The sequence below is a fragment of the Penicillium daleae genome, assembly GCF_028827525.1.
Source record: "Penicillium daleae strain IBT 16125 chromosome Unknown utg000007l_segment0_segment0, whole genome shotgun sequence".
NCBI lineage: Eukaryota > Fungi > Ascomycota > Eurotiomycetes > Eurotiales > Aspergillaceae > Penicillium > Penicillium daleae.
The window spans coordinates 199,198-223,585 of NW_026623155.1; the positions used below are offsets into that span (position 1 = coordinate 199,198).

General features: G+C 50.6%; 6 protein-coding genes across 6 annotated transcripts; 3 read left to right on the top strand and 3 right to left on the bottom strand.

Moving 5' to 3' along the window:
* Positions 1-133: 133 nt before the first annotated feature.
* Positions 134-1,849, bottom strand: N7458_007313 (glycoside hydrolase family 43 protein; the record flags this gene model as incomplete). The annotated part of the gene is made up of 3 exons (XM_056910695.1): positions 134-621; positions 697-1,369; positions 1,448-1,849. 3 exons carry the CDS (start codon positions 1,847-1,849, stop codon positions 134-136), a joined length of 1,563 nt encoding a protein of 520 aa, XP_056763521.1.
* A 1,983-nt stretch (positions 1,850-3,832) lies between these two features.
* On the top strand, positions 3,833-5,467 carry N7458_007314 (uncharacterized protein; the record flags this gene model as incomplete). The annotated part of the gene is made up of 5 exons (XM_056910696.1): positions 3,833-4,072; positions 4,128-4,142; positions 4,202-4,603; positions 4,684-5,043; positions 5,120-5,467. 5 exons carry the CDS (start codon positions 3,833-3,835, stop codon positions 5,465-5,467), a joined length of 1,365 nt encoding a protein of 454 aa, XP_056763522.1.
* Positions 5,468-6,644: 1,177 nt separating this feature from the next.
* Positions 6,645-9,019, top strand: N7458_007315 (uncharacterized protein; the record flags this gene model as incomplete). The annotated part of the gene is made up of 3 exons (XM_056910697.1): positions 6,645-7,010; positions 7,100-7,473; positions 7,549-9,019. 3 exons carry the CDS (start codon positions 6,645-6,647, stop codon positions 9,017-9,019), a joined length of 2,211 nt encoding a protein of 736 aa, XP_056763523.1.
* A 1,398-nt stretch (positions 9,020-10,417) lies between these two features.
* Positions 10,418-13,099, bottom strand: N7458_007316 (beta-glucosidase; the record flags this gene model as incomplete). Its single annotated transcript, XM_056910698.1, has 7 exons — positions 10,418-11,711; positions 11,775-11,937; positions 12,008-12,257; positions 12,319-12,541; positions 12,595-12,647; positions 12,714-12,907; positions 12,976-13,099. The coding sequence occupies 7 exons, from the start codon at positions 13,097-13,099 to the stop codon at positions 10,418-10,420; spliced, it is 2,301 nt and encodes a 766-aa protein (XP_056763524.1).
* A 3,408-nt stretch (positions 13,100-16,507) lies between these two features.
* On the top strand, positions 16,508-18,369 carry N7458_007317 (sugar porter family MFS transporter; the record flags this gene model as incomplete). The annotated part of the gene is made up of 6 exons (XM_056910699.1): positions 16,508-16,532; positions 16,592-16,643; positions 16,715-16,790; positions 16,865-17,578; positions 17,634-17,924; positions 17,992-18,369. The coding sequence occupies 6 exons, from the start codon at positions 16,508-16,510 to the stop codon at positions 18,367-18,369; spliced, it is 1,536 nt and encodes a 511-aa protein (XP_056763525.1).
* A 689-nt stretch (positions 18,370-19,058) lies between these two features.
* N7458_007318 (uncharacterized protein) lies at positions 19,059-20,791 on the bottom strand (the record flags this gene model as incomplete). Its single annotated transcript, XM_056910700.1, has 2 exons — positions 19,059-19,359; positions 19,419-20,791. The coding sequence occupies 2 exons, from the start codon at positions 20,789-20,791 to the stop codon at positions 19,059-19,061; spliced, it is 1,674 nt and encodes a 557-aa protein (XP_056763526.1).
* Positions 20,792-24,388: the final 3,597 nt, after the last annotated feature.

Below are 24,388 nucleotides of genomic sequence, written 5' to 3' on the forward strand. Positions count from 1 at the left end.
ATTCAATGCGTAAATCTATTTGGTACGGATTTCAGCTGAATTGCGCATATTCAAAGTCGGCAGGAGTTATACAGCGTTGTCGGTCCCCAAATGCATAAAGCCCGATCATCATCCCTGCTTTTGTTTTAGCATTCTACTGTCGACTTTCGGAGATTTCCATGAAGATCATACCTGTAAATGGTGCGCCGACAGGCGGCGCCTTGGTCGCGACATGATTGGCCACACTTCCAATCCAAATAGTCTCGGAGCTAGATGGGTCTTGATATCCAAATTGGTACTCATTGCCACATTCAATAACGAGGACAATATCGCCCGTCGTTTCCAGCACTCTCTCAACCATGTCGCCCTCTGACGGCTTGAACCGGATGATCCGGTCATCGCCTCGTTTCCGGATTCCAAGACTACTATGGGTGAAATAATTCCACCATACGACGGTTCCAGCTTCGGCGTGCTCCGATGTAGGGTGGAATAATAGCTTTGTCTCCCAAGTACAGAATCTATGACTCTGCTTGCGCAGGAACATTGTCGGACTAGCCGGTACTGACAGGGTGTATGGCCCACCATATAGTCGAAGATGACCGGGTCGCTCAGTAAGAGAGTAGTCGATGGTCAAGGGAGTATCTAGTAGATAGCGCCTGTCAGTGGCTATTCGTTAATAACGGGTTTCATTGGCGTGCACACTCTTTCTATACCAACCCAACTGCAGCTGGGATCCTGAAAATTCATCTCTCCAAGAGACAGGAATTTCGTGTTGATAGAGCCCTGGTCCAGTAGACCGAAGAGCAATTTTCTTGCCGCCATTGATTACCGGCCAGTCATTCTCCCACTCCACATGGACAAGGAAAGTCTCTCTCCCTACGATAATAGTCAGTAATGACCCATCCCAAACGTGAGTTTCGTGACAAAACCAACCAAAAACAGACTCTTCCCACTGATCTCCCTTCCGCACTGGCCGAACCGCCAAAAGCACCGCCCACCAATTCCCATCGGTATCCTCAACGAGATCCAAATGGCCGGTATTCTGGACTTCATCTTTCACACCATTACGCCACAGGGGATTATGAGGCGCAAGTTCCCATGGTCCCAGGGGCCCAACTTCACTGCGACTAACCCATTCACAATGCCCACTCTCCGTGCCACCTTCGGCCGTGAAAAGATAATAGTAGCGACCGCGCTTGTAGATATGGGAGCCTTCTGCAACTCCAGAAGATGACTCGCGGATCAGTATTGGCTCTGAGGTGGAGTGTCCGGTGGCGATGTCAATGGTGCAGATGTGGATGGCAAAGTCCTTTAACTTCACTCCTGCCGTAGGCTCAAGCTTACGATATGTCGATGACAGGTATACAGTTCCGTCATCGTCCCAGAATAGCTAGAGATTACATGTTAGTCTTGCGCTGATTCCATATTCGCGCAAAATACTATGGCTGCTCTGCTGGGCACAACGTACATCCTGATCGAATCCTACTTGGTCAAAATACACCGGATCAGACCAGGTACTATCGTCCCAGATATTCGTTGTCTGCACGTAGAATCCCTGCGGCCAAACTCGGTCATCCTGCTGTGGACGATATCGTTGAAAGCTAGCAGCGGTGATGTAAAACACCCCACGATGGTAGCGGATAGTAGTCGCCCACACACCACCACCCGGCTCAGGAGTGTGGATTTGAAGCTGACTCGGCCTTGTCAACGCATGACCAATCAGCTTCCACTGAATCAAGTCGCGACTGTGATAGATCGGGGCACCGGGGAGGTATTCAAAGCTGGAGGTAACCAAGAAAAAGTCCTTGTCGACCCGAATGATTGAGGGGTCGGGGTTGAAACCCGGGATGACTGGGTTAGTGAAGCTCATGATGATCGACGGTATGGTTAGTATATTTCGTACCTGTGGTGGGTTTATAAGTGCGGAGATGCGATTTATGATTTGTGATGGGAAGCGCTGATTGGTGGAGAAATTAGCTGCACATATTGGAGGGTAACGTCCCCTGATGAGCCTAAATCGCGGCTCTGAGAGGACTTTTTTTAGCCGGGAATGGGATTGAACTACATCCGCGTCAAATAAACTATATAGTGTCGATGCTATGTAGAGCTTCACATACCAAGCGTATCACGCCACATCCGACTACTCAACGACAAACCTCAACCACAATCCAAACGAAATAATCTAACCACACCCATGAATCAAACCCACGACTTCGGCATCACCATACAAACATTTCGCGACACTTAACGATGCTCAAGTGCTGCCCCCAAATGCTCCCTCTCATAAATATCACAGCATATACAGCCAAAACTCCCTCAGATAATATAAAAGAGCCTTCGAAATTCAAATCCCTATATTCTTCTGCACTTTAGGATCATTTCAATCTAAAAAAAACGTGCCAAAAAAAGGGCAAAAGTCTGGCCGCGACGTGTGGTGGTCTCTGTGCCCAACCAGCATAAAAGAGAGTAACCCTCCACCTCAGAGGACCCCTTCCTGGAAAGGGCGCGTCTAGTGGGAAACCATGCCGAAGCGCCATGATTTATTATACGACTAGGACCACTAAGGTGGACGGTTACTAGGAGGAACTCGAACTGGTTTATAACCTCTGAAGAGCTCGCATTTAAGCCCGTTTGTACCGGAGAAACTGAGGGATAATGTATATTAGCGGGCGCGCTGACGCAATAATGTTATTCCCAACCTTTGAAGCACCGGACGATAAATTGCCCCATGGCTTAGACTTTCAATACTTCGTATCTTCAATAATACTTCATTCAGAGTACTGAAGGCGAATTACCTGGCGCTTGCCGTACGGGTAGCCCAACCAATAACAGGATCTTCCTTATTCGCGATAAGGTTCAGGCATAGTGCCTCAATCGACCTTCTAGAAAAAGTGACCCATACCCTCCGTTTGTTCTAGAATCGGCCGGACTTTAGTTACTAACGACTTCGTCCTTACTTCTAGAATTGCTCTCGACTTGATCAGCGGTATAACAACCAATGAGAAACATGACCGTTATGGCAACTAGTGGGCACGTAACCTATCGGTTGACATCGCGGCCCACCATCGTTCCATTCATTCAGTGTCTTTTGTGGCTTCTGTCCGGATCTTTCCATTGTTCATTTGGGGTTCAATCAGGACACGTTCCGTGCAGCTTTGCTAGACTAGGTCAAACTCTGTATATATATGCGAACTCTTTTCGTAGAAAAACCCCCTGTGAAAATGTTTAAACAATTCCTCATCCTCCACTCAGCCACACGTGTGCCATTCGCATGCAAGTCTAGCATCTTCCCGTCTTTGCGATAGCAGGGCGGTGTTCGTACTTTTGCCTTGCGAATTGGAGGTAAGACCGACACCCCGCGATGAGCCCCACATCATCGAATGCTACAACATGGCCATCCTTGTCAGATTCTGGACCATGCATAGGTAGTTCATCTGCCCACAGCACCTGGCCTAAGAATTAAAAGGGTCACCTGCACAGAAGAACTTGATGTGGAGAACAGAGAACAACCCAGTCACTCAAAGCAGTATGTCGTAGCAGCGACAGCCCCCGAAGTTTAGCCGCGGTTCCCGCATTCGGAAATGCGGGTAAACCTCCGATGCCAAGCTGCACTCCGCATGGCCATTTGAAGTCCGGAACTGGCAACAGGGCTGGTGGACCTGTTGACTCAGACCTCGTAACTAACCAGTGAGAATTCGAGCGCGCAGATTAGAAATAATCGGGTCACGCTTACTGCGGAGATAGGTTTCCTCAGGGCCTGGGTATTTCCCTGTCCTCCCTCCGCATCATCGCCACTTCACGGCATTCCTGTAGCTTCGCGCATTGCGACCGATAAGCTACAACAGCAACCGCCATGACATCCACATCCACGTCCCCGTGTGTGGTGCAGCAAAACTCGCACGATGCTACGAACCACATTATGCTCGAGGCGATGCCGCCGAGCCAACACTCGACCGAAGACTCGGCGTCAAATGAGTCCCCCGATGGATTCGCTGCACGGGAGAAATGGAATACCCCCCGCATCAACGTCTATCGCTCTTTCGCAACATTCTGGAGCTTTCTGGTAATGGGCAGTAATGATGCAGCATTCGGTGTAAGTACTGGATCTAGGGTACACCATATTCAAAAGGTTATACTGACAAACGTAGGCTTTAATTCCATATGTAAGAGCTCTTACCATCTCGCTACAGCCGTTCGATACAATACTCACACCAACCCCCAGCTCGAGACATACTACAACCTCTCCTACACCATAGTGTCTCTAATCTTCCTCTCCCCACTAGTCGGCTACACCCTCGCAGCATTCCTCAACCACCGCATCCACAACACCCTCGGTCAGCGCGGAGTAGCGCTCCTCGGGCCTGGGTGCCATCTCATCGCCTACGTGGTGAATTGCCTGCACCCACCATACCCGGTCCTCGTAGTCTCGTTCATCTTTGCAGGATTCGGAAACGGACTGGAAGATGCGGCGTGGAATGCCTGGATCGGGAATATGGCTAATGCGAATGAATTGTTGGGACTGCTGCACGGTGTGTACGGGTTAGGTGCTGTGTTGGCGCCGCTGATTGCGACTTCGATGATTGCTCGGGCCCAGATGCCGTGGTTCAATTTTTACTATGTGATGGTAAGATATGTGGATTGTCTGCTGTCGCTTCATGCCGCAAATTCTTCTGTCATCTTGAATTCTGGGCTAACAACGAATAGGTCGGATGTGCCATCATCGAGCTTGCAACCTGCAGCGCATGCTTTTGGAAAGCTACCGGTGCCGTCTTCCGGGCCGCGAATTCCCATTCGATCGAAGAGAATAAAAAGGGAGGGCTTCGGGATGCGCTTTTCAAACGGCCGTCTGCTCGTGTGACCTGGCTATGCTCGCTTTTCCTGCTGGGTTATGTCGGCTGCGAAGTCGCTCTAGGAGGGTGGATCGTCACCTTCATGATCCGCGTTAGGCACGGTGGAGCGTTCGCCAGTGGTATGACAGCGACTGGCTTCTGGTTGGGAATCACAGTTGGTCGTATTATCTTGGGCTTCGTCACGCCCCGGGTAGGCGAAAAAGTGGCGATCGCGGTACGTATCCTAATGCAACGTTTTGCGTGCGATCCTGTAGATCGCACAACGTGAACCACTGCTAACTCGCGATTAGGGATATATTCTGTTGTCGATGGCATGCGGACTGATCTTGTGGCTCGTACCTCAATTCTACGCGTCCGCCGTGGCAGTCTCACTGCAGGGCTTCTTCCTGGGTCCTCTATTCCCAGGCGCAGTGGTGATGGTCACGAAGCTTCTCCCTCGACACCTGCATGTTAGTTCCATCGGGTTCTGCGCGGCCTTTGGCGGTTCTGGAGCCGCCATTCTCCCCTTCGCCGTGGGAGCACTAGCCCAAGCCAAAGGTGTGCAAGTGTTGCAACCGTTCATCATTGCCATGTCGGGTGCTATCTTCATCGCGTGGCTGGGACTGCCGCGCGTGTCCAAGGTGCAGCGTAGCGAGTAGATCAACCAAAGAACGTGGAGAATATCATGAGCAACCGACAACTATGACGACACGCTCATGATTGAGTAGGCAAGGCAGGCCCTGGCTCTATTTTTTTTTGTTTTGTTTCACAAGCTCCCACAAGCCCACGGGGGGCAGATTTTGCATTTGACATGTGAACATGTGAAAATGCAGCGTTTTCGGGCCCGATCTGTCTTATCTGATCCGAGTACTTTAGTCTCCCGAGCCGCCCTGTTCCGATGCTGCATTTTCCATTTTCTTTGTTGGTCTGTTGATTGTCTTGATTTCACGTGTCATATAAAAAGTTTCAGAAGCAAATGGTTCGGATCAGAAGTATATAAGAATGGAAATGACGTGGTGCACCATCTGGCTCTCTTTTTCTGTTTCCCGTGACCACGGGCTGTTCGCTCAACGGTGGGTACTTTCCCGACCCTCGGGAAACACCCACAGAGCGATCGAGGGATCGGGATGGCCGCAGAGCTAAGAGAATAGTGACAACTGGCCAGCACATAACAGAATGCAGTCGGTAAATGTTGCAGCGAGACAAACCGAGGTCAATCTAGTCTTTTCAGGGGAGAGGGGAAGGGCCATTGTGGCAGTATGATGGCCACCCTTTGTATGACGCAAGCCGCCGGGACTCGCCGTAGACACGCCCCTGTCGTTGATCGCCACGCTAGGCCAACTTGAGACCCTAGGGCCGGTGAGTTGGCTGATGTCGGCGAGCCTGCAGCCGGAGGCTGCCCGAAGTTTGCGGTAGACATTGACACACAGCCATGTCAGCTAAGGCCAGCAGTGGACACAGCCTGCAGGTAGCATGCAGGGAGGTCAGATTCGGCAAAGAGGCATTCAGCTGGCGGTATATACCAATCCATTTCAAGAGCCGAAAGGAAGTATATTATTCTGTAGTTTTCGTAGGAATAATTCAATGACTGGTCGGTGGACTATTCGGTGTTCTTCGGCCAGCCGCAGATTACCCAATCCGGACGAGCCTCGGCACTTTCCTCATTCGGCCACTCGCTGGCCCTCGGCCTGGTCACTGGGGCCCCGGAGATTTGGAGAGGTTCATGGAGGGTCCAGTCTTATAATCTCCATCCCCACGTTCCTCTTTTCCCCTTCTCCCCTCAATTCTTCAATTCTCCCACATCCCCTCCCCCCCCGTTCTCCTCCACATCACACAATGCCATCTCCACCTCCAGACTGGGTCAAGGCTCTCAAGCCCGGGGGCCCGCAGGGTTCCGAACTGCTCGCCCAGGAGCGCGCTCAATCCAATGTCGACGTCCAGAAGCTCTCTGAATTGCTACACACCAAGGAGCATCTGGAGCTTCAAGACAAGTTGGTCAAGATGCTCCAGCCGGAGAAGGTCTTTGACAAGTCGCAGAATCACTCCCTGGGCCGTGTCGAGCGGCTGAAGCGGGCGCTGGCCAAGGCTAAGCGCCTGCAGCAGTTGGCCGAACAGCACCAGTGGTCCATGGAGGAGCTGCACGCTGCCAATGAGCTGATCGGAGAGCCGACTCCCTATGGTCTCCACGCTAGCATGTTCCTGGTATGTATTTTGTCATGAAGTGGGGGATTTTTTCCCGCGTTTGCCCAGGCAAGGAATCTCGAATGCTGACAGATCCCCTCCCTCGCTAGGTGACCCTTCGCGAACAAGGCAGCCCCGAACAGCACAAGCTCTTCCTTGAGCGCGCCGAAAAGTACCAGATCATCGGTTGCTACGCCCAGACCGAGCTGGGTCACGGATCCAATGTTCGCGGTCTCGAGACAACCGCCACCTGGAACCCCGATGACAAGACCTTCACCATCAACTCCCCTACACTTACGGCCTCCAAGTGGTGGATTGGCTCGCTCGGCCGCACTGCCAACCACGCTGTGGTCATGGCTCAGCTGTTTATTGGTGGCAAGAACTACGGTCCTCATCCCTTCGTGGTGCAGGTCCGCGATCTGGAGACTCACCAGCCTATGGAGAATGTATATGTTGGTGACATTGGTCCTAAGTTCGGTTATAAGTGAGTAGTCCAATTCCCGGAAAATGATCGTGGTTCTCTGCGACACTTTGGCTGACCATGAAACCTCTTCTACAGCACCATGGATAACGGCTTCCTGCTGTTTAACAAGGTCAAGATCCCCCACATCAGCATGCTTGCCCGCTTCTCTCGTGTCGACAAGGAGACCAACAAATACGTCCGCCCTACTATGCCTACTCTCGTCTACGGTACCATGACATGGGTCCGCTCCAACATTGTCCTCCAGTCAGGTGGTGTGCTGGCCCGTGGTGTGACCATTGCCACTCGTTACTGCGCAGTCCGGAGACAATTCCAAGACCGTGATGCCGATCCCAATGCTGGAGAGACCCAAGTTCTCAACTACAAGATGGTGCAGGTCCGCCTGCTGCCCCTCCTGGCCTCCATGTATGCGCTGCACTTCACTGGCCGTGGCATGATGCGCCTGTACCAGGAGAACCAGAAGCGCATGCATGCGGCTGCTTCTCCTAGCCAGGACGCCCGTGGTCCTGGCCCCGAGGAGCTCCGCGCCGGTGCCGATCTGCTGGCAGATCTGCACGCCACCTCCTGTGGTCTCAAGGCTCTGGCGAGTACCACTGCCGGTGAGGGTCTGGAGGTTTGCCGTCGCACCTGCGGTGGTCACGGTTACAGCAGCTACAGCGGCATTGGACCGTTCTACTCTGATTACCTGCCCACCCTGACCTGGGAGGGTGACAACTACATGCTCACCCAGCAGGTCGCCCGTTACCTGCTAAAGTCCGCCCGTGCCGTGCTATCCGGCAAGTCTGCCGACAACGACACCGCCCGCATTCTCCGCAACTACCTCGACCGCCGTGACAAGGGTGCCTCCTTCGACATCCTCGAGGAGGACAACGACATCGTGGATGCCTTCGCCTGGCGTACCGCTCACCTCACCTTCGAGGCCCTGAAGCACCGTGACGCCGAGAAGCGCTCATGGAACAGCCTGTTGGTTGACTTCTGGCGTCTGTCCACCGCCCACTCCCAGTACATGGTGGTCAAGAACTTCTACGAGGCCGTTTCTTCCCCCGAACTCTCCCAGTCCTTGGACCAGGACACCAAGACCCTCATGCACGCTCTCTTCCGCCTCTACTCCCTGCACACCCTCGAGCGCGAAGCCGCCGAGTTCTTCTCCTCTGGCGCCGTGACAGTCCGCCAGATCGGTCTGACCCGCACCACCGCCGTGATGAAGCTTCTCGATCAGATCCGCCCGCACGCCGTGCGCCTGGTCGATGCCTGGGCCATCCCCGACTGGCAGCTGGACAGCAGTCTAGGCAAGTACGACGGTGACGTGTACCCTGATCTGTTCCGTCGCGCCAGCCAGGAGAACCCCGTCAACGACCTGGTGTTCGACCCGTACCCGTGGAACGAGGCTCTGCTCAAGAACGAGACCCCCGGAGCAAGCTCTAGATTTTCTCTCCCTTATTTGGCCGTCTTATTTTCGGATTCTGATGTATATTTTTTTTTGACTACTTATATTTTCTCCTGCATGCGCGTTGTTGGATTGGGAGGGATAGAAACTAGAAACCATTAGAGACTAGAATAGATCTCATGGATTGAATGAAGACAATTCAAATCAATATCAGGCATCAAACTGTCGTTCTGTGCGCAGAACCCACCGTTATGTAGGCACACTCATAGCCTTTTCAAGGTATGGACAACCTCAGGCAACCAAGACTTCGTGAGCAAGGGACAAGAATCACGTGGTACACGTGGTAACGGAGGCTGGATAAATCCGACTCCGAATACGAACATATGTCTTACACAAAAAGAGCATAGACCGGGGTTGCCCCGTAGAGGAATGGATAAACCTACTACACATTTAAATCCTCGCCCTCCCTCAATCCACCATCTCGTGCTAGATAAATGATATACCCTGTGACTTTCTCGCCGTCATTTTGACCATGGCTATGATCAACCCAACAGATGTATGGAATCGTGGTCCTTTAACCACTACCTTTACCCCTCCGTCAACATGCTTGGCGACAACAACACTCTACGTGCTGGGCTACGCCAATCCCCCCTCAGCTCAAACATCTAATTATTACATCGGCCTCTGGCCACCTGCATGGCCTGATTACTTGGTAGACACTACTTCCAATCCATGCATCCGCGCGGGCTCGACCCCGGTCCCACTGGCCCAACCCTGGTACTATTCACCAGGCATATGCCCAGGCAGCTACACCCCAGCTGTACAACTTGCAGTGCCAACCCCCAGTGTGACCGCTTGGATTTGTTGTCCATCGTAAGATCCAGCTCTTCATTTTGTATAAGAGCGATAGATTCGTGGCTAACTTGGTACCTAACTATCAGAGGCTACACTCCTTCTCCCGACGTGACAAACGCTCTGTTTACAACGACTTTCGCCTGTGCCTCAGTGGCGCCCGGACTGGCGACATTAACCAATATCTGGTCCGCTCCGCATGGAGATTCCCGGACAGACACTGTTTGGCCCATCACCGTTCCAACTGGAGCGGTTACGCCGACGGCGGTCCTTAACAAGCCCACTGTCTCAGCAATGGCAATACCTATTATGTGGGAGAGCACTGATTCAGAGGTTGTGTCTTGGTTCAATAACTATCAATCAAGTTCAAGTCCGGCGATAACTACCTCCCTTCTGAGTCATTCGACGACTACTTCTACTCCCTTTACTACAAGTACAGTTCTCAGCTCAGCTAATTCTACCACTACCAAATCCTCTGGAGCTACGAGCCTGGGCACAGGAGCTAGGTCATTGTCAGCTGTATTAGGAGCTGTCGTGCTTATTTCTTGTTTGAATTTGTGACGTTGAGGGTAATGAGACTTAAAGTATCCATCCGAGCCCGAGCTACACATGTTTGCAGAATTCCGTAAGATTGACTAGCTGTCGATAAAAACGGAACTCCTGGCGTGAAACTAATAATCTGTCCTCCCCTTGCCCTCTTCCTTACATCTAAAAGGTAAAAGTGGCAGTCAAGGCCAGGTCTCGGCTCGATCGACCAACATACACCTTATAGGCACCAGTCTGCAAAGCCCACTCCTGAGCAGCAACATCCCAATTACTCAAGTCCCTTCGCGTCAACGAGAAACTCACAGCCACACTCTTGCCCCTGGCTATCAAGACCTTTTCAAAGCCCCGAAGTTGGCGGATCGGCCCACCAGGAATTCCAACATACAACTGAGCCACTTCCAACCCATCCATGCTGCCCGTGTTCTTCACAGTCGCAGTGACAGTAACAAGTTCATCCCATAAGTGCGGATTGCCTCCTTCCACGATAGCCGCAGAAGGGGGATACTGTGAAGTAGGCTGATTCGTCTTCCGAACTCGCAGATTCGAATAGTCGAAGGTAGTATATGACAAACCGAAGCCAAACTCGAATCTCGGGGCGATGTTCTTCGCGTCGAATGCGCGGTAGTCGATGAATTGACCTTCGGTAAAATCAGACTGTGGGAACAACGAATACTGACCGGTAGGCTGAGAAGGTTGTAGAATGGACCCGTAGTCAGAGGGACTCTTGGCGACGGTGTATGGAAGTCTGCCCGATGGATTGGTGCGACCGTAGAGAAGTTCGACGAGAGAGCGGCCGGTATCCTGACCGGGCAAATGGGCGAAGATGACAGCTGTGATATTGTCGTTCTCAATCCAGTTGTCAACCACTCTGATACCAGCGTTGTGGATAACAACGATAGTGTTAGCGCATTTAGTCGCGACATTGGTGATGAGTGTATCGCTGAATTCATCCGTCAACCCAGGCCGGTCAGTGCCTTCGGTCGCGTAGCTGTTAACAAAGACGAGACAGACGTCGGAGGTTGGATCGACATCCGGGTCCTGGGAGTAAAAGTCCCACATTATGGAGGTACCATCTTCATACGCCTGACGGTTGAGGGCATCGATAGGACTATCCACGTAGGCTGCCGAGTTGGCACCCGACCCACCACCGACGTACAAAGTACTGTTTTGGATTGCAGGATCACCAGAAACCCAATCCAGTGCCACCTCTAGATGATTTGGTCCCACGGCGTCATATCCAAAGACTGAGACTAAGGATGGAGCCTTGAGAGGTAGCGCATTATTTGTGTTTTTCACCAAGACATGGCCTTCAATTGCACCCTGGAGTAAAGTAGCTTTCGAGTCTGGAGACTTGCCAATGACTTTCTGGTGGGGCTGGTTGATATCACTGGGCATGCCAATACCAGGGTGAGGAATAGTCTCTTTCTGATTTAGTTGATACCATGTTGCCATAATACTATAATAATAAGTCAAATGAATCCATGGTCGAAGTAGGAGATTTTCTTCGATGAAAACTTACCGAGTCACCATATCATCTAGTCGAGACGCGTCCATTGAACCATTGTTAATGGCAGTAGTGAGGTTATCACCCCACATCTTGGAAGAAGGCATCACCATATCCAGGCCGGCATTAGCAGCGGCGATGCCGGCATGTTGCGCACCCCAATCAGTCATAACGTACCCTATACTCGGGTTAAAATCGTTCTTCACGGTCCAACAGCTCAAGGCTGATCAAGCGTTGTGGGTACTAACCTTGAAAGCCCAACTCCGTCTTGAGCAACCCATTCAGCGTCTTGCTATTTTGACAGCCGTAAGAGTTATTGATGCGTTGATACGAGCACATAACGGACGCGCTACCCGCAAAAACTGCATCCTGGAATGGCCAAAGGTAAAGCTCGTGCATCGTCTTGTCATCAATGTTCGATGAAACGGCTTGAACATATTTGCCCTCATCATTGTTTCCAGGATTTCGGTTCGTCTCTTGTTCGTTCCCGATGTAGTGCTATTCCGTTTAGTTTCGAGCTCGATAGTCTGCCTTAGTGGAAACGTGGTGGTTTGCTTACCTTGACGCAAGTTCCAACACCTGACGACTGCACACCCTGAATTGTTCTCTGAACTAGAGCACCGCTGAGGTACGGGTCATCTGAAAAGCCTTCCCAGTTGCGACCACCCTCCGCAATGTGGCCAAGTGGACCAACGACGGGGCCCAGCATCATATTAACACCTTTTCTCTGGAATTCGGCGCCCATATGGATTCCACGCTGTTTGGCAAGATCTTTGTTCCAGCTAGAATATACTGTCAGCATGTTTGGTGACTTTGATAAAGGTATCTCCCCTACCTGGCTCCAACATGGAGGCCGCTGGGCCAGCTACTGACATAGTCCGTTCCTCTCTGCAGAGCGATTAATTTTCCAGAAATAATGAAAGACAAGAGCAAGAGGAACTGTGCAGTTCATACCAGTCCATTCCCGGCATCTGAGACGCAGAAGCCAGGGAAGCCCAGCTCCTCTACAGGTGGGATGTTCCCTGAACAGCCATTATGCACAGAGTAACCAGCAGTAAAATTCAGCTTCTGCTCAGGAGAAAGTTGTCGAACAAATCCTTTGGCCTTCTGATAAGCCGATTGCCAGTTACCAGACCCGGTTCCTTGCGCTGTAGAAGTTGAACTGTTAGATATAGTGGAATCGTAGTAGGGAAAGGCCGATGAGCTAGAGACTCACGAGAAGGGTAGACAGGCGGAGACTGCCCGTAAAAGTACGAGTCATTAGTAATTATCTGACTATAAGCAATTTGGCTTAAGGAAAGACTGAGCAGAATGCTCAACGAGTGAGCGTTAATTCCCATGTTGGCGCCAGGGTTAAAGTCAGAATTATCACTGACACCTCACCTCGGAGAAGACGCACCACTTAATTTATAGAATGACATCTTAGTGCAGCGTATTCGCGAGGGGAGATCTGAGTGTCCCGGATCATGCATGTACTAGGCACCTGTAGCACCGGGATAATATCGGCGATAGATCTAGCGTTATAGCAACAGGGTGAAGAGAGGGGAAATTTTCTTCTTTCGGTTGAATCAAGTCCCGAAGTGAGTCTTCTTTTGTGGGGAAGCAAGTGCCAACTTGACAGGGATTAAGAGTCGAGGACAGGGTTCTACTTGGCCGAGCTTGTTTTGCTCACATTCCGAGCTCAACGTATCCAGTGACGGTGGTGTCTTTACTTAGCGGGCATATAGAATCGGGAATTCCGGAGATGGGAGAGTGACAATGTAATGTTGCAGCTGTGTGATAAATAGGCAGTTTTCCTGATGATCATATAGAGCACAGATACTCGGGGTAGCATCACTCCTGGTTTAGTTACCAGTCAGTCTTCAGCGAGCGCGGTATCGGCCGCTTCCCCACTTCCCCGCAACTGCTTGACAAAGATTGTGGAGATACCCCCTGCGAGGTGGGTTCAGGTATACTTACTGGACCCCTATCTGATTAATGAAAGAATAATCACTAATTCGATTATGAGCAACGGGAATGATGATCACAAGATGATGAAATAATGCGCCGATACCAAGATTTTCTAGCTCCACTGACAAACGTTCTAGAATGGAAAAATGATCCATACATGCTGAGAAGGAATCTAGCTGTCACTAATCATCGATGGACATCAATTCAGGGTGGTGCTTTGAGGTGCACAGCTCGGAATCTTGGATTTTTCACCCTTAATATTTTACTCAATGCAGGAGAGAAAAAAAGATAGGCCCTCTATACAGGACAACATTTTATTTGGCACTCGGATACCTAGCGCACATGTAAATGTACAGGTTATTATCTTGAAAGTGTTCAGTGAGCCTATTCTTAAACGCTCTTCAACCCTGTTAATTTAGGATGTGTTGTTCTCACTTCCCTAATTAAATAGGAAGAAATTGTAGACGTGAGTGGATAGAAGACTTTGTCTTGATCAACCGTTCGTGTTCAATAGTCTACCAGGTCAAGATCATGCGGACCAGTCTTCATATACTTGCGCTTATAGGTCTCTGAAATCGCTCATTTTTGTAGCGGATCTTGTCATAGGGAGATCTCGAAGTATATAATTCAAAACAGATGGCTCGGTAGCCTAGCAGGACGGAAAATGATCACACGCATGTTGGGTCAAACACTCGAGTCAACGAGGTGTTGGATACCTGTCCCATTGCCACTGATCAAGGTTGCATGTGCGTATCCATGATTTGAGAAATACCCTTGAGTCAGTTGCGCTAGGCTGAGAGACATAGTTGCCACTAGACCAAGTATGTCATTCATTTTTCACAATGATGATTGGACTCAGACCCATGACAACTATTATTTGCAAACAGTGAGTCTCGTCACTGCTTCACCTAATGAAAGAGCAGCTTCCACCGAGGTGAAAGGTTGCGCTGGCTCCTCATTATAGAAGGCGAATCTCAAGCTTGATTAAAAAACAAATATCCTAGCAAGCATCCTGCTTGGACTTTATATAGTAATTTACCAAAATTACTCCAAGCCCTTGACTGGGTCGTGGAGATTGTGAGACATTCCGAACGCTAATCACACCTCGCACAAGCAATATCTATAAATTAACTGAGTTTTCCTCCGAGCATTCCGAAATAGCAATATCCATCATATCCAGGAAATTTCGTCATATCTTGTTCTTCGAGGCGGTATCGTATTGGCCGGAGAGCAAGACAAGGTCTGTGTAGGTGTTATTACATTTCAAGCCGCGCTAATCATCCATAGATACGCGATGCTCCAGCAAGGAAGCTACGAGAGGTCAGCGCAGTTGGTGCCATGCTATAACACTGGTAGGCAAGCGGGCTATTGGAATGTTTTGCTTATTTAACTTGTCAAGCTACTTGAGAGTGCCTAGAATAGAGCTCTCGAAGTAATCAACTTCATCTAGAATGCCAAAATAACTTTGTATAGTATTCATCGTCATTATCCACAAGACTAGATTGAGGATCGCGTAAATAGAGTCCCGGTCAGCTTGCTGGAACTTTCACTAGGTGCGCCAAATTAAGCATGGTGGATCTCATGATCCTCCAGCCAGGAATTGAGTACCATGAGTGTTGAGAGACTCCACATATGACCGTATAGGCCGAAGCCATCGCTTATGGAGAATTCTTTTGGCCTAGCAGACCTCTTGCATTGTCATCAATAAGCACAACTGAGCCGCATGTTGGGAAATTGCTATGAAAGAGGTTCGCAATCCAATAGTAAAGTTTGTTGACCCTAGGTTGTGGCGACCTTGATCTTATCCAAAGGGCCAGTAATTACACTGCATAGATCCTGATAGCCCTACGCGCTACTACGCAAGAAAGCAATGAAAGCGGAAACAATCGAGTTCGGACTACGTGAGAGCTATCTAGGAAAGATGAATACGAAAGAGAAAAGCGAGGCCTAAATAGCCTTGAGGCAATCAGCAAACGCTAGGCTGGAAATCTCCACGGGAACCTCGCATGGCGATCTCCAGGAGGAAATCTCCATCAGATGCTATGATTTGCAAATGTCGATAAAGTATCTCCTGAATTTACGATGAGATTTACCGGCGAGCTCGAAACTTGCAGATTATTCTGCTAATAGCTTAATGATATGACGTCGGCATGCCGATCGTCAGCCTAGAAAGTGCGGGCCGTATCTGCCTTATCAGGGAACCTTTGTACTACTGTATAAGAATAGCAGGCTGGATGGAGAATCCGACGTAAGGACCCCTTCCCCCGGCAAGACTCCGTCAAATAAATTACCATATCTCCACAGAGGTGTACCGGGTAAAAATGGCGTCCGAAAAGTGTTGTGGATAGGGTGTGTTCAACCAGTAGAACCACCTCGCATACCCACATCTCGCCGGGTAAATCCAGTTTCGGCTTCGGTTAAAACTAACTACGGCTTCTACCGAACCGAAACAACTCACAGAATCCGCCGACTGGCTCTCTCGCCTTCAATTTCCCGCGGCTCCTCCCAATGACGCATCACAATGTCCCCGATGTTGCCAACCCCGGGGTCTATGTCCAGTCTTCCTCCGCATTCCCGAAGGCGATCCTTTCCGCAGATGGCGCAAAGCCCGGGTTCAGGAGTGGTGCAACGCATCGACGCTAGTCTCTGTTCTCGCGTAGCTCCAGCGCGGGTGCAAGCCACCCGACACTGGGCGCATTGACCCGTAGGAACGGGTTTGCTGAACTTATAAAAAGCCTGAATGATCGGCTGGCAAGAGGAAGTATGATTTATCAAACTTGTCGAGGTTTCCTGGCATCATGTATCGGATCTCGAATATCTATGGTGCGATGATGACGAGATTCGACCAAATGATGGAAGGATATGTGCTGATGCATGAACAGTTCTCGCTGCGTTTGGCACCATTGGCGGTGCCCTCTTCGGCTTCGATGTGAGGTATGTAATCGTTGTTGCTGCTTATCTCAAGAATACTATCCCATGAAAAAAAAGCTAAAGATGTTACCCAGTTCCATGAGTGCCTGGATTGGCGTCGACACGTATACCGCGTTCTTCGACCACCCAGATTCCAACCTTCAAGGAGGCGTATGTTCTCCTTGCTCTAGATTACCCAATTCACATTTCAGCCACTAAAATTGAGTTATGTTTCTGAAATCTAGATTACCGCTTCCATGTCTGCCGGCTCCTTCGCCGGGTCTATTGCAGCAGGCTGGCTGTCCGATATCCTTGGTCGTCGTGGCGCACTGATGATCGCGTCCTTGGTCTGGATAGTTGGAGCGATGGTCCAATGCAGCGCCCAAAATATCACACATCTTGTTGCGGGTCGTGTTGTCAGCGGTCTCGCTGTTGGTGTCACCTCATCACAAACCTGCGTCTACCTTTCAGAGTTGGCACCAGCTCGCATTCGCGGTCGTGTCGTTGGTATCCAACAGTGGGCTATTGAATGGGGTATTCTAATCATGTACTTGATTGCGTATGGCTGTGCTGTTGGTGTGTCTGGACCTGCTGCGTTCCGGATCTGCTGGGGTATTCAGGCGGTCCCAGGCCTCATCTTGTTTATAGCGCTGTTCTTCTTCCCCGAGTCGCCTCGTTGGCTGGCCAGCAAGGAGCGGTGGGAAGAGGCTCTCGAAACTCTAGCCCTGATCCACGGCAATGGGAACCGTAATGACCCAGTGGTGCAGGTTGAGTTTGAAGAAGTTCAGGAAGCAGCCCGAATTGCCCATCAGGCTAAGGATGTCTCATTCTTAGCATTGTTTGGGCCTCGAATCTGGAAGCGGACCATGTGTGGAATGAGCGTCCAGATGTGGCAACAGCTACTTGGCGGCAATGTTGCCATGTACTACGTGGTATACATCTTTGAGATGGCTGGCATGGTGAGTGATCCCCTCTTACATACCCAACTCCAGTTCATATCGCTGACAAACGTAGACTGGAAATACCACTCTCTGGTCGTCCGCTATCCAGTACGTACTATTTCTAGTGACAACAGGAGCCATACTTCCGTACATTGATCGCGTGGGCCGTCGCAAGTTGCTTCTTATCGGTTCAGTACTTTGCATGGTGATTCACTTTGTCATTGCCGGTGTGATGGCCAGCAAGGGTCACCCTGTTGCCAGTGTAAATGGGAACTCCAACCTCACCTGGTCCATCAAAGGATCCTCTGGCATGGCAGTGATTGCATTCTCATACATTTTCACCTCAGTTTACGGATTTACCTGGGTATGATCTCCCCAGCTTGCATTTACTTTGTTTTAAAAGCCGTCTAACAAAAAGAAAACACCTATAGGCCCCCACGGCATGGATATACGCCTCTGAAGTCTTTCCTCTAAAGTACCGAGCGAAGGGTGTCGGTCTATCCGCTTCAGCAAATTGGATCTTCAACTTTGCTTTGGCCTACTTCGTCGCACCTGCATTCCACAACATCCAGTGGAAGACTTACATTATATTTGGAGTTTTCTGTTTTGTGATGACTTTCCACGTTTTCTTCACCTACCCAGAGACCGCCGGTCGGTCTCTAGAGGAAATTGATATGGTGTTCGATACCGATGTCAAGCCCTGGCGGACGAGCACGATTCACGACAAATTCGGAGAGGAGATTTCCAAGCATCAAGAGGCTGGCTCTGGGAAGGAAGGGAGTGAAGCTGCTCACGAAGAAGTTGTTTAAGCAGATTCTATATTTCTGTGGCATGTTTTAAGCACTGGTTTGAATTCATGTCTATAGAGATTGTGAAAACTTTCATTCGCATGACAAATAGTTCCATCCCTGTCTGAGCTTCTGTATTGATGTAGACTCTCTTTGCTCCAATAGCTTTGCCTCCGCACCTGTCTTATGTTTGAATCATGATGACTAAATGGCAGCTGCGCTGTCTCGCATGAGTGGTTTACTAATTCCGGCCACATGGCGACTGAGAGCTCACTATTCACCGGAGAAAAATTCAAAATCTACACAGTTGTGGTGTTAGTAGTCACTATTGAAGTACTCATGCTCCTTTGGGTCTTCAAAAATGTGTCGGCATTATGCTCCCAAGGCTGGGCAACCTGAACACCATTTTATACCTGAAATCTACACAATTATTTGCAAGAATCTATACAGAGGAGACCATATTTGGTGACCGTCACCATAGGCAGTATATTAAGTATGCCACATAAAGCAAAACATCAGTCTAACGTGGGTATTGGACCGTTCTTGAACCACAGAAACAAAACATCAATATAGTCATAAATGAAAGTTAATCCCGGACAGAAGCGCGGCAATTGATCGTCACGCCATGGTCAGGATTCCCGCTCTCCCGTGTGGACGAGGCTGTATGTACTTCAGTTTCGAAGCATATGTAGCATGATCTAGCAGCGAACTTATTTCTCGTCACTCGAGTTGCCAGAACTATCCTTCTCACCAATGTGCTCATGATGGTCGTTGGTAGCGCGTTTGGCGGGGTTGCTGAGGACGCTGGCACGGCGAACGGCCTCATCCTCGACATCGTCGAGGGTGCGGAGTAGTTCACCGTTGGGACCGTACATATGCGGCTCGCTGCTTGCGAGCGAAACACAGTCGAAGAAGTTGGTGGTCTTGTGGAAAATACGGTCCATCTCCTCCAGAGAACGCATGGTGGTCTCAGGGAAGAAGAAGTAGACCACAGGAACGATGAAGGCGTTGCTATAGGAGATCTGTTTAGCAGGGATTCGTGGGACAAAAGATGGGCTGAGGGAACTCACATGACGGCAAAGATAATATAGGTCTTGTAGCCAATGTTGGTGAATGCGACAGGGGTGATCATGACGACCATGAAGTTCCAAATCCAGTTGGACGAAGTGGACAGAGCATTAGCCGGGGCACGAATCTTCAGAGGCACGATCTCAGCTGGGTACAGCCAGGTCATACCGAGCCAACCAACGGCAAAGAAGGTGTTGAAAACGAAGAGGAAGACTGTTTGCACAATACCGGCGCGAGTGCCCAGATCAGTCTTGGGGTTTGCAGCGGAGATGTTATCAGTCACAGCCAAGACAACCATGGACAGAGACATGCCAACAGCACCGAAGATCATCAGAGTCCGGCGACCGAACTTTTCAACCGTGAAAACTGCCACCCATGAGGCAGCAAAGTACTCGGTACCGTTGATAGCAGCGATAAGACGCGACAAAGTTGGTGTCAGGCCGACTTGACCCTCGAGCAGAGTTGGAATGTAGTACGTGATAAGGTTGATACCCGAGATTTGCTGGAACATCTGGTTGACATAGGCCAGAATAGTCCGGTGGAGGTGGCGGTCCTCGCCCATGGTGAACATGTCACGGAAAGATCCCTTGGCCATCTCCAGGACGGTAGCCTTGATAGCAGTGAACTCGGTGTCAAGGAAGACCTCGTCGGTGTCATCGCCCATTAGGCACTCCAGGACCTCGCGGGCCTCTTCCTCGCGACCCTTCAGAATAAGCCAGCGGGGCGACTCGGGTAGGAACATGACGAATGCCAGGATAATCGCCGCGAAGAAGATTTGAAAAGCCAGTGGGAAACGCCAGGCCACCTCGCTGGGATCGGCGAACATCAATCCGAAGTCAATCCAGTAACTGATAGTAATACCACAAGTAATCATAGCACCCTCAATCATGACCATCTGACCACGACGGTGAGACTTGCAGCATTCAGATTGCCAGGTTGGGACAGTGGAAGTGTTGATACCATTGCCAAAGCCAGTAACCAGACGACCGACGACCAGCTGGGCGAGATCGTACGAGGTACACTGCAGCAGGGCACCAATGACCATAATGAAAGAACCGAGGAAGATGGCCTTGCGGCGACCGAGCATGTTACCAATCCAGATAGTGGGGATAGAGCCTGCGAAACAGCCCAAGTTGTATGCTGCGACGGTGATACCCTGGCGAGTCGACTGCGCACTCTTCTCGGCAGCCGACCAGCCCGCCGTGTGGGCATCGGTGGTATCGATGGCAGGGAAGTACTTGCGGAATGAGTCCAGCGTCAATAGACCACCAGTGACACCCTGATCGTATCCGAAAAGAAGGAAATCCATGCCGGCCAGAACACCGATGGCGATCTGGAGGCGGGTGCCATTGAGGCCCAAAAATTGTTTCGTCATTTTGGGCGGGGCTTGCACAGTGGGTGTACTGTGTATTCTTCTACTATACTGAGTAAACTACACTGTGTGTAGTTGTACGTCGCGGTCTCCCTCCCAGTCTATAGATCGGAACTATAGACTTCTGCTATCATATGAATAAGCAGAAAGATAAAACGAGGAGAATGGGAAGGGGAAAGAGGAAGTGGAAAAAGGAATAATAATCCAGAGGAGAAGGGGAAACAAGACTAGCACGCGATGGCGATGGGGAGACGTCCCGATTTAAATCTAAAAACGACTTCAGTCATTCGGGGGCCGTGACCCTCGTTTTGGTCGTTGATGTTTTAAAAGAGGAATAATTATGTTTAACACGCTCAGGATTTCCTCTTCCCAGCGTTGCCGAGCCGCGACTTCAACTTCCTGCCATAGAAGACTCAGAAAAACTCGTTGATGATTCGAAGATGCACCTGGAACTCGGATCCACCTATTTCTTTCTTTCTCCGGGGTCATCTCCATCTCCAACTTCCAATTCCCCACCTCCACCTTCCAGGTCCAGTATCGCCCAATGTCCGTCACTCTCTGGTTAGCACGGACATTGAAACCCTCAAACAACGGCCCCTTTCTCTAACTGCTATGGGACCTAACGGCTCCATGGCTCCCAATAGCCCAGCGCGAAAGCAAATCTATTGCGATAAATTAATTTCGCAGCCTTTGAACAGCCCTCATAGACCTCTCGCAGGGCGTCCAGACTGGTCTTCAGGCCACGCGAGGCCATCATGGCCAATGAGATATCATCCGCGCGAAAGGTCAATCGGCGTCGGGCTCGGCTTCACCAGATGAAGTTAGCCCCTGAGACGCATCAACACCCCCCAGGTTCACCCCCGGTTCAGCAGCCTCCCCGCCGATCATTCAGCCTGCCAGGATGTCTGGTTGCCCGGGCCAGGTGGGGATCGACCTGATCATCTCAGCCTCTTAAATGGTTGGGTACAAGCCTTGGTACGCAACCCTCCCCGAGACCGGTTTCTTCGTCTCCGGACAAGCGAAAACTGGGTCCAGCGTTGCCCGCGGCCTGGGGATTTTGTGGGCGAAGCGAGAATTGCCCTGAAATCCCCAGGATTTGCCCCTCGAATTCATCGCAACACGCGAGATCCATTCGATCCCGGAACTCGCTCCAGGGCCCCGAAAGGTTTATTGGCAGCGCCTCGAACCCAGTAAACTGTATCCTATTCATCTATTTCGGAAAGTCTGGCCTTTATTTACTGCACAGAACCCGCGCAGTTGCAGCCGTGTGCCAGGCCGATCAGATTCTTCTTCCGGAAGTACAAGACGACCAGGGTCGTGGCCACCAGTCTGGAAAGAGACCAACAGGATGCGCTGGTATGACACCGCGTAACCCTACAGGCCCAACCAAACCATCCAAATATCCCCTCCCCTCCTAGTCGCGCCATCAGTGCGTACCTAACGACGAATCAGATGCGACGACGTCTGAAAGCCTACGACAACCCAGCACTATTTTCACCCGACCATCGGGAGCACCATCGCGAAGCCGAAATTAACCAAACCCGCCTCGGCTGCTTGGCGCCCAGACGCCAGATGTAAGTTAAGAATCCCCAAGAGTTTGAACAAGCCACTTATCAGGCCCACCGCCTCGAAGGATTACTTGTCTTTCTCTTGGGAGTTTCTTGGGAGCGCTTTGAAGAACTCTTAAGATTGCTTAGAGGGTCTTGGAATTGCTTGGGTGTACCTTAGTATTTGCTTGGCTGGACGTCCCCTGGATCTTGCTTTTGGGTACTCTTCAAAACGGTCGGCGGATATCTTCTCTGCTTGCATACTGTAGGTCCATGGGATACGAATAGCGATGCAGGGGAACGAAGAGACCCGCTTGCAAGGCCCCCGATCTCGGTACAGTACCAGGACAGGCACGGTACGGATTATTCGCGGCAAACATCGATAGGTCACTGCCAACAATAGATTGATGGCGGCAACAATTGGATATTTTCCAGTTTTGATGCCGTCAACACAACATGGCGAACGTTGACGTCTATCGCATGATTTTGTATACTGTAGTATGACCAACCATCCAAAGCTATCACGAGCGATGATTCTGAAGACCAAACAGATGCCTTGGATTTCTTTCACTTCCATGCCGGCCGCAATCATCACAGGCCTCCTGAAAGAGCTAGCAACCAGCCTCTCGGCCCACTTGCTCTAGACGGCCCAACAACGGCCGAGTCTACCCGCGGCAGATGTGCAACTGGCCAATAACATTTCCACAAAAGTTCCACAACAGGCCAACAGCCACTGCGACCCTTTCTCTTCTCGCTTTTCAATCCAACCCAGTGTGTCATGGCCCTCCCTGCTACCGTATGTCGGCCACCCCGCGATTGCGACCGAATGCTGGGGGGGACCTAAGCACCTACCCAAAAAGGCAGTTCCGGGCTGGCACCATCGCTGATTTGGGGCATGCCGGGGAGAAAGAAGTGAAGATGACATTTGAGGACGGACGCTTCTTTTCATCTCCCGTCACTTTGCACTTGTCTCCATCGCTCGCATGGCCTGACCCTGGCGCACGCCATGCTATTATGCATCAACATACAGTAGCTGACCTCCTGGTCCCGACAAACCTTCCTTTACCAAATCTCATCCAACCCAATCCAATCCAATAATTACACGTAACTCCAAACCTTTCTCTCAAGATCCTCTCTACCCTTACATTCGTTATCCCCTGGATCGCGATTTTCTAGAACAAGAACAAGTTTTCTATAACATGGCCTTTGAATGGACCGCACCATGGTGGCCAGCGGCGCCACGAGGCGCCTCCCGCCCGCCACTGAGGTCATCCGACATGATGCGCTAAACCCTGTCCCGCTCAAGGTTTTATCGGGGTAGGCGGGCAAGCCACGGCGTGCGGATCACGGCGAACTGGCCGCTCGGGGAGGGCATGGACTTTGGTCCGTGCTGGTAATCTGGCGCAGGGGCTAAATGAAACCGGTTCCACGGTTGGTGAGCGCGCCGAGGTAAAGAGATTATTATTATTTTCCCAAAAAGGAGGGCGCGAGGCTATGATTGTCGTGTTTGTCTTCTGGGAGAAGTGATGGGACGGAATAATCATGATCTAGGGCAAATTCTTGACGGAGAACTAAATGCAGTCACTGACTAGGACCACGCCGTTGAATAGTAATGATTGATGGAGACAGGAACAAGTTAATCGATCCGAAGCTATTTTCTCTTCTCAGAGTTCTAGATATATACACGATGTCAATGGGCAATATAGGCATATGAGGTGTATCCCATCCCCTAGATAATAAGCAAAATTGAATCCGACCTCATTGTTTTTTGCTGCCTCAATACCCGCCTCTGTGGCTTTCAGTCGGTTTGTGATCTATCTTCGGTTTCACATCTCCAGGGCCCAGAAAGTAATAGTCCAAGTATTTGTTCTCGGGATGCCGAGGGCATTGAGCAGCATCCCTTGATGGAACAGGATGCGTTCTGCTGCAATACTTCCTGGCCCAATTGTGACAAATATTCTAGCTAACCTTCTTTTCCACAGCGGCTGGCCTTGCAGGAGAGCCTCGTCGAAGTACTTACTGTATGAGTTGTGGCTTGACAAACACTGATCCA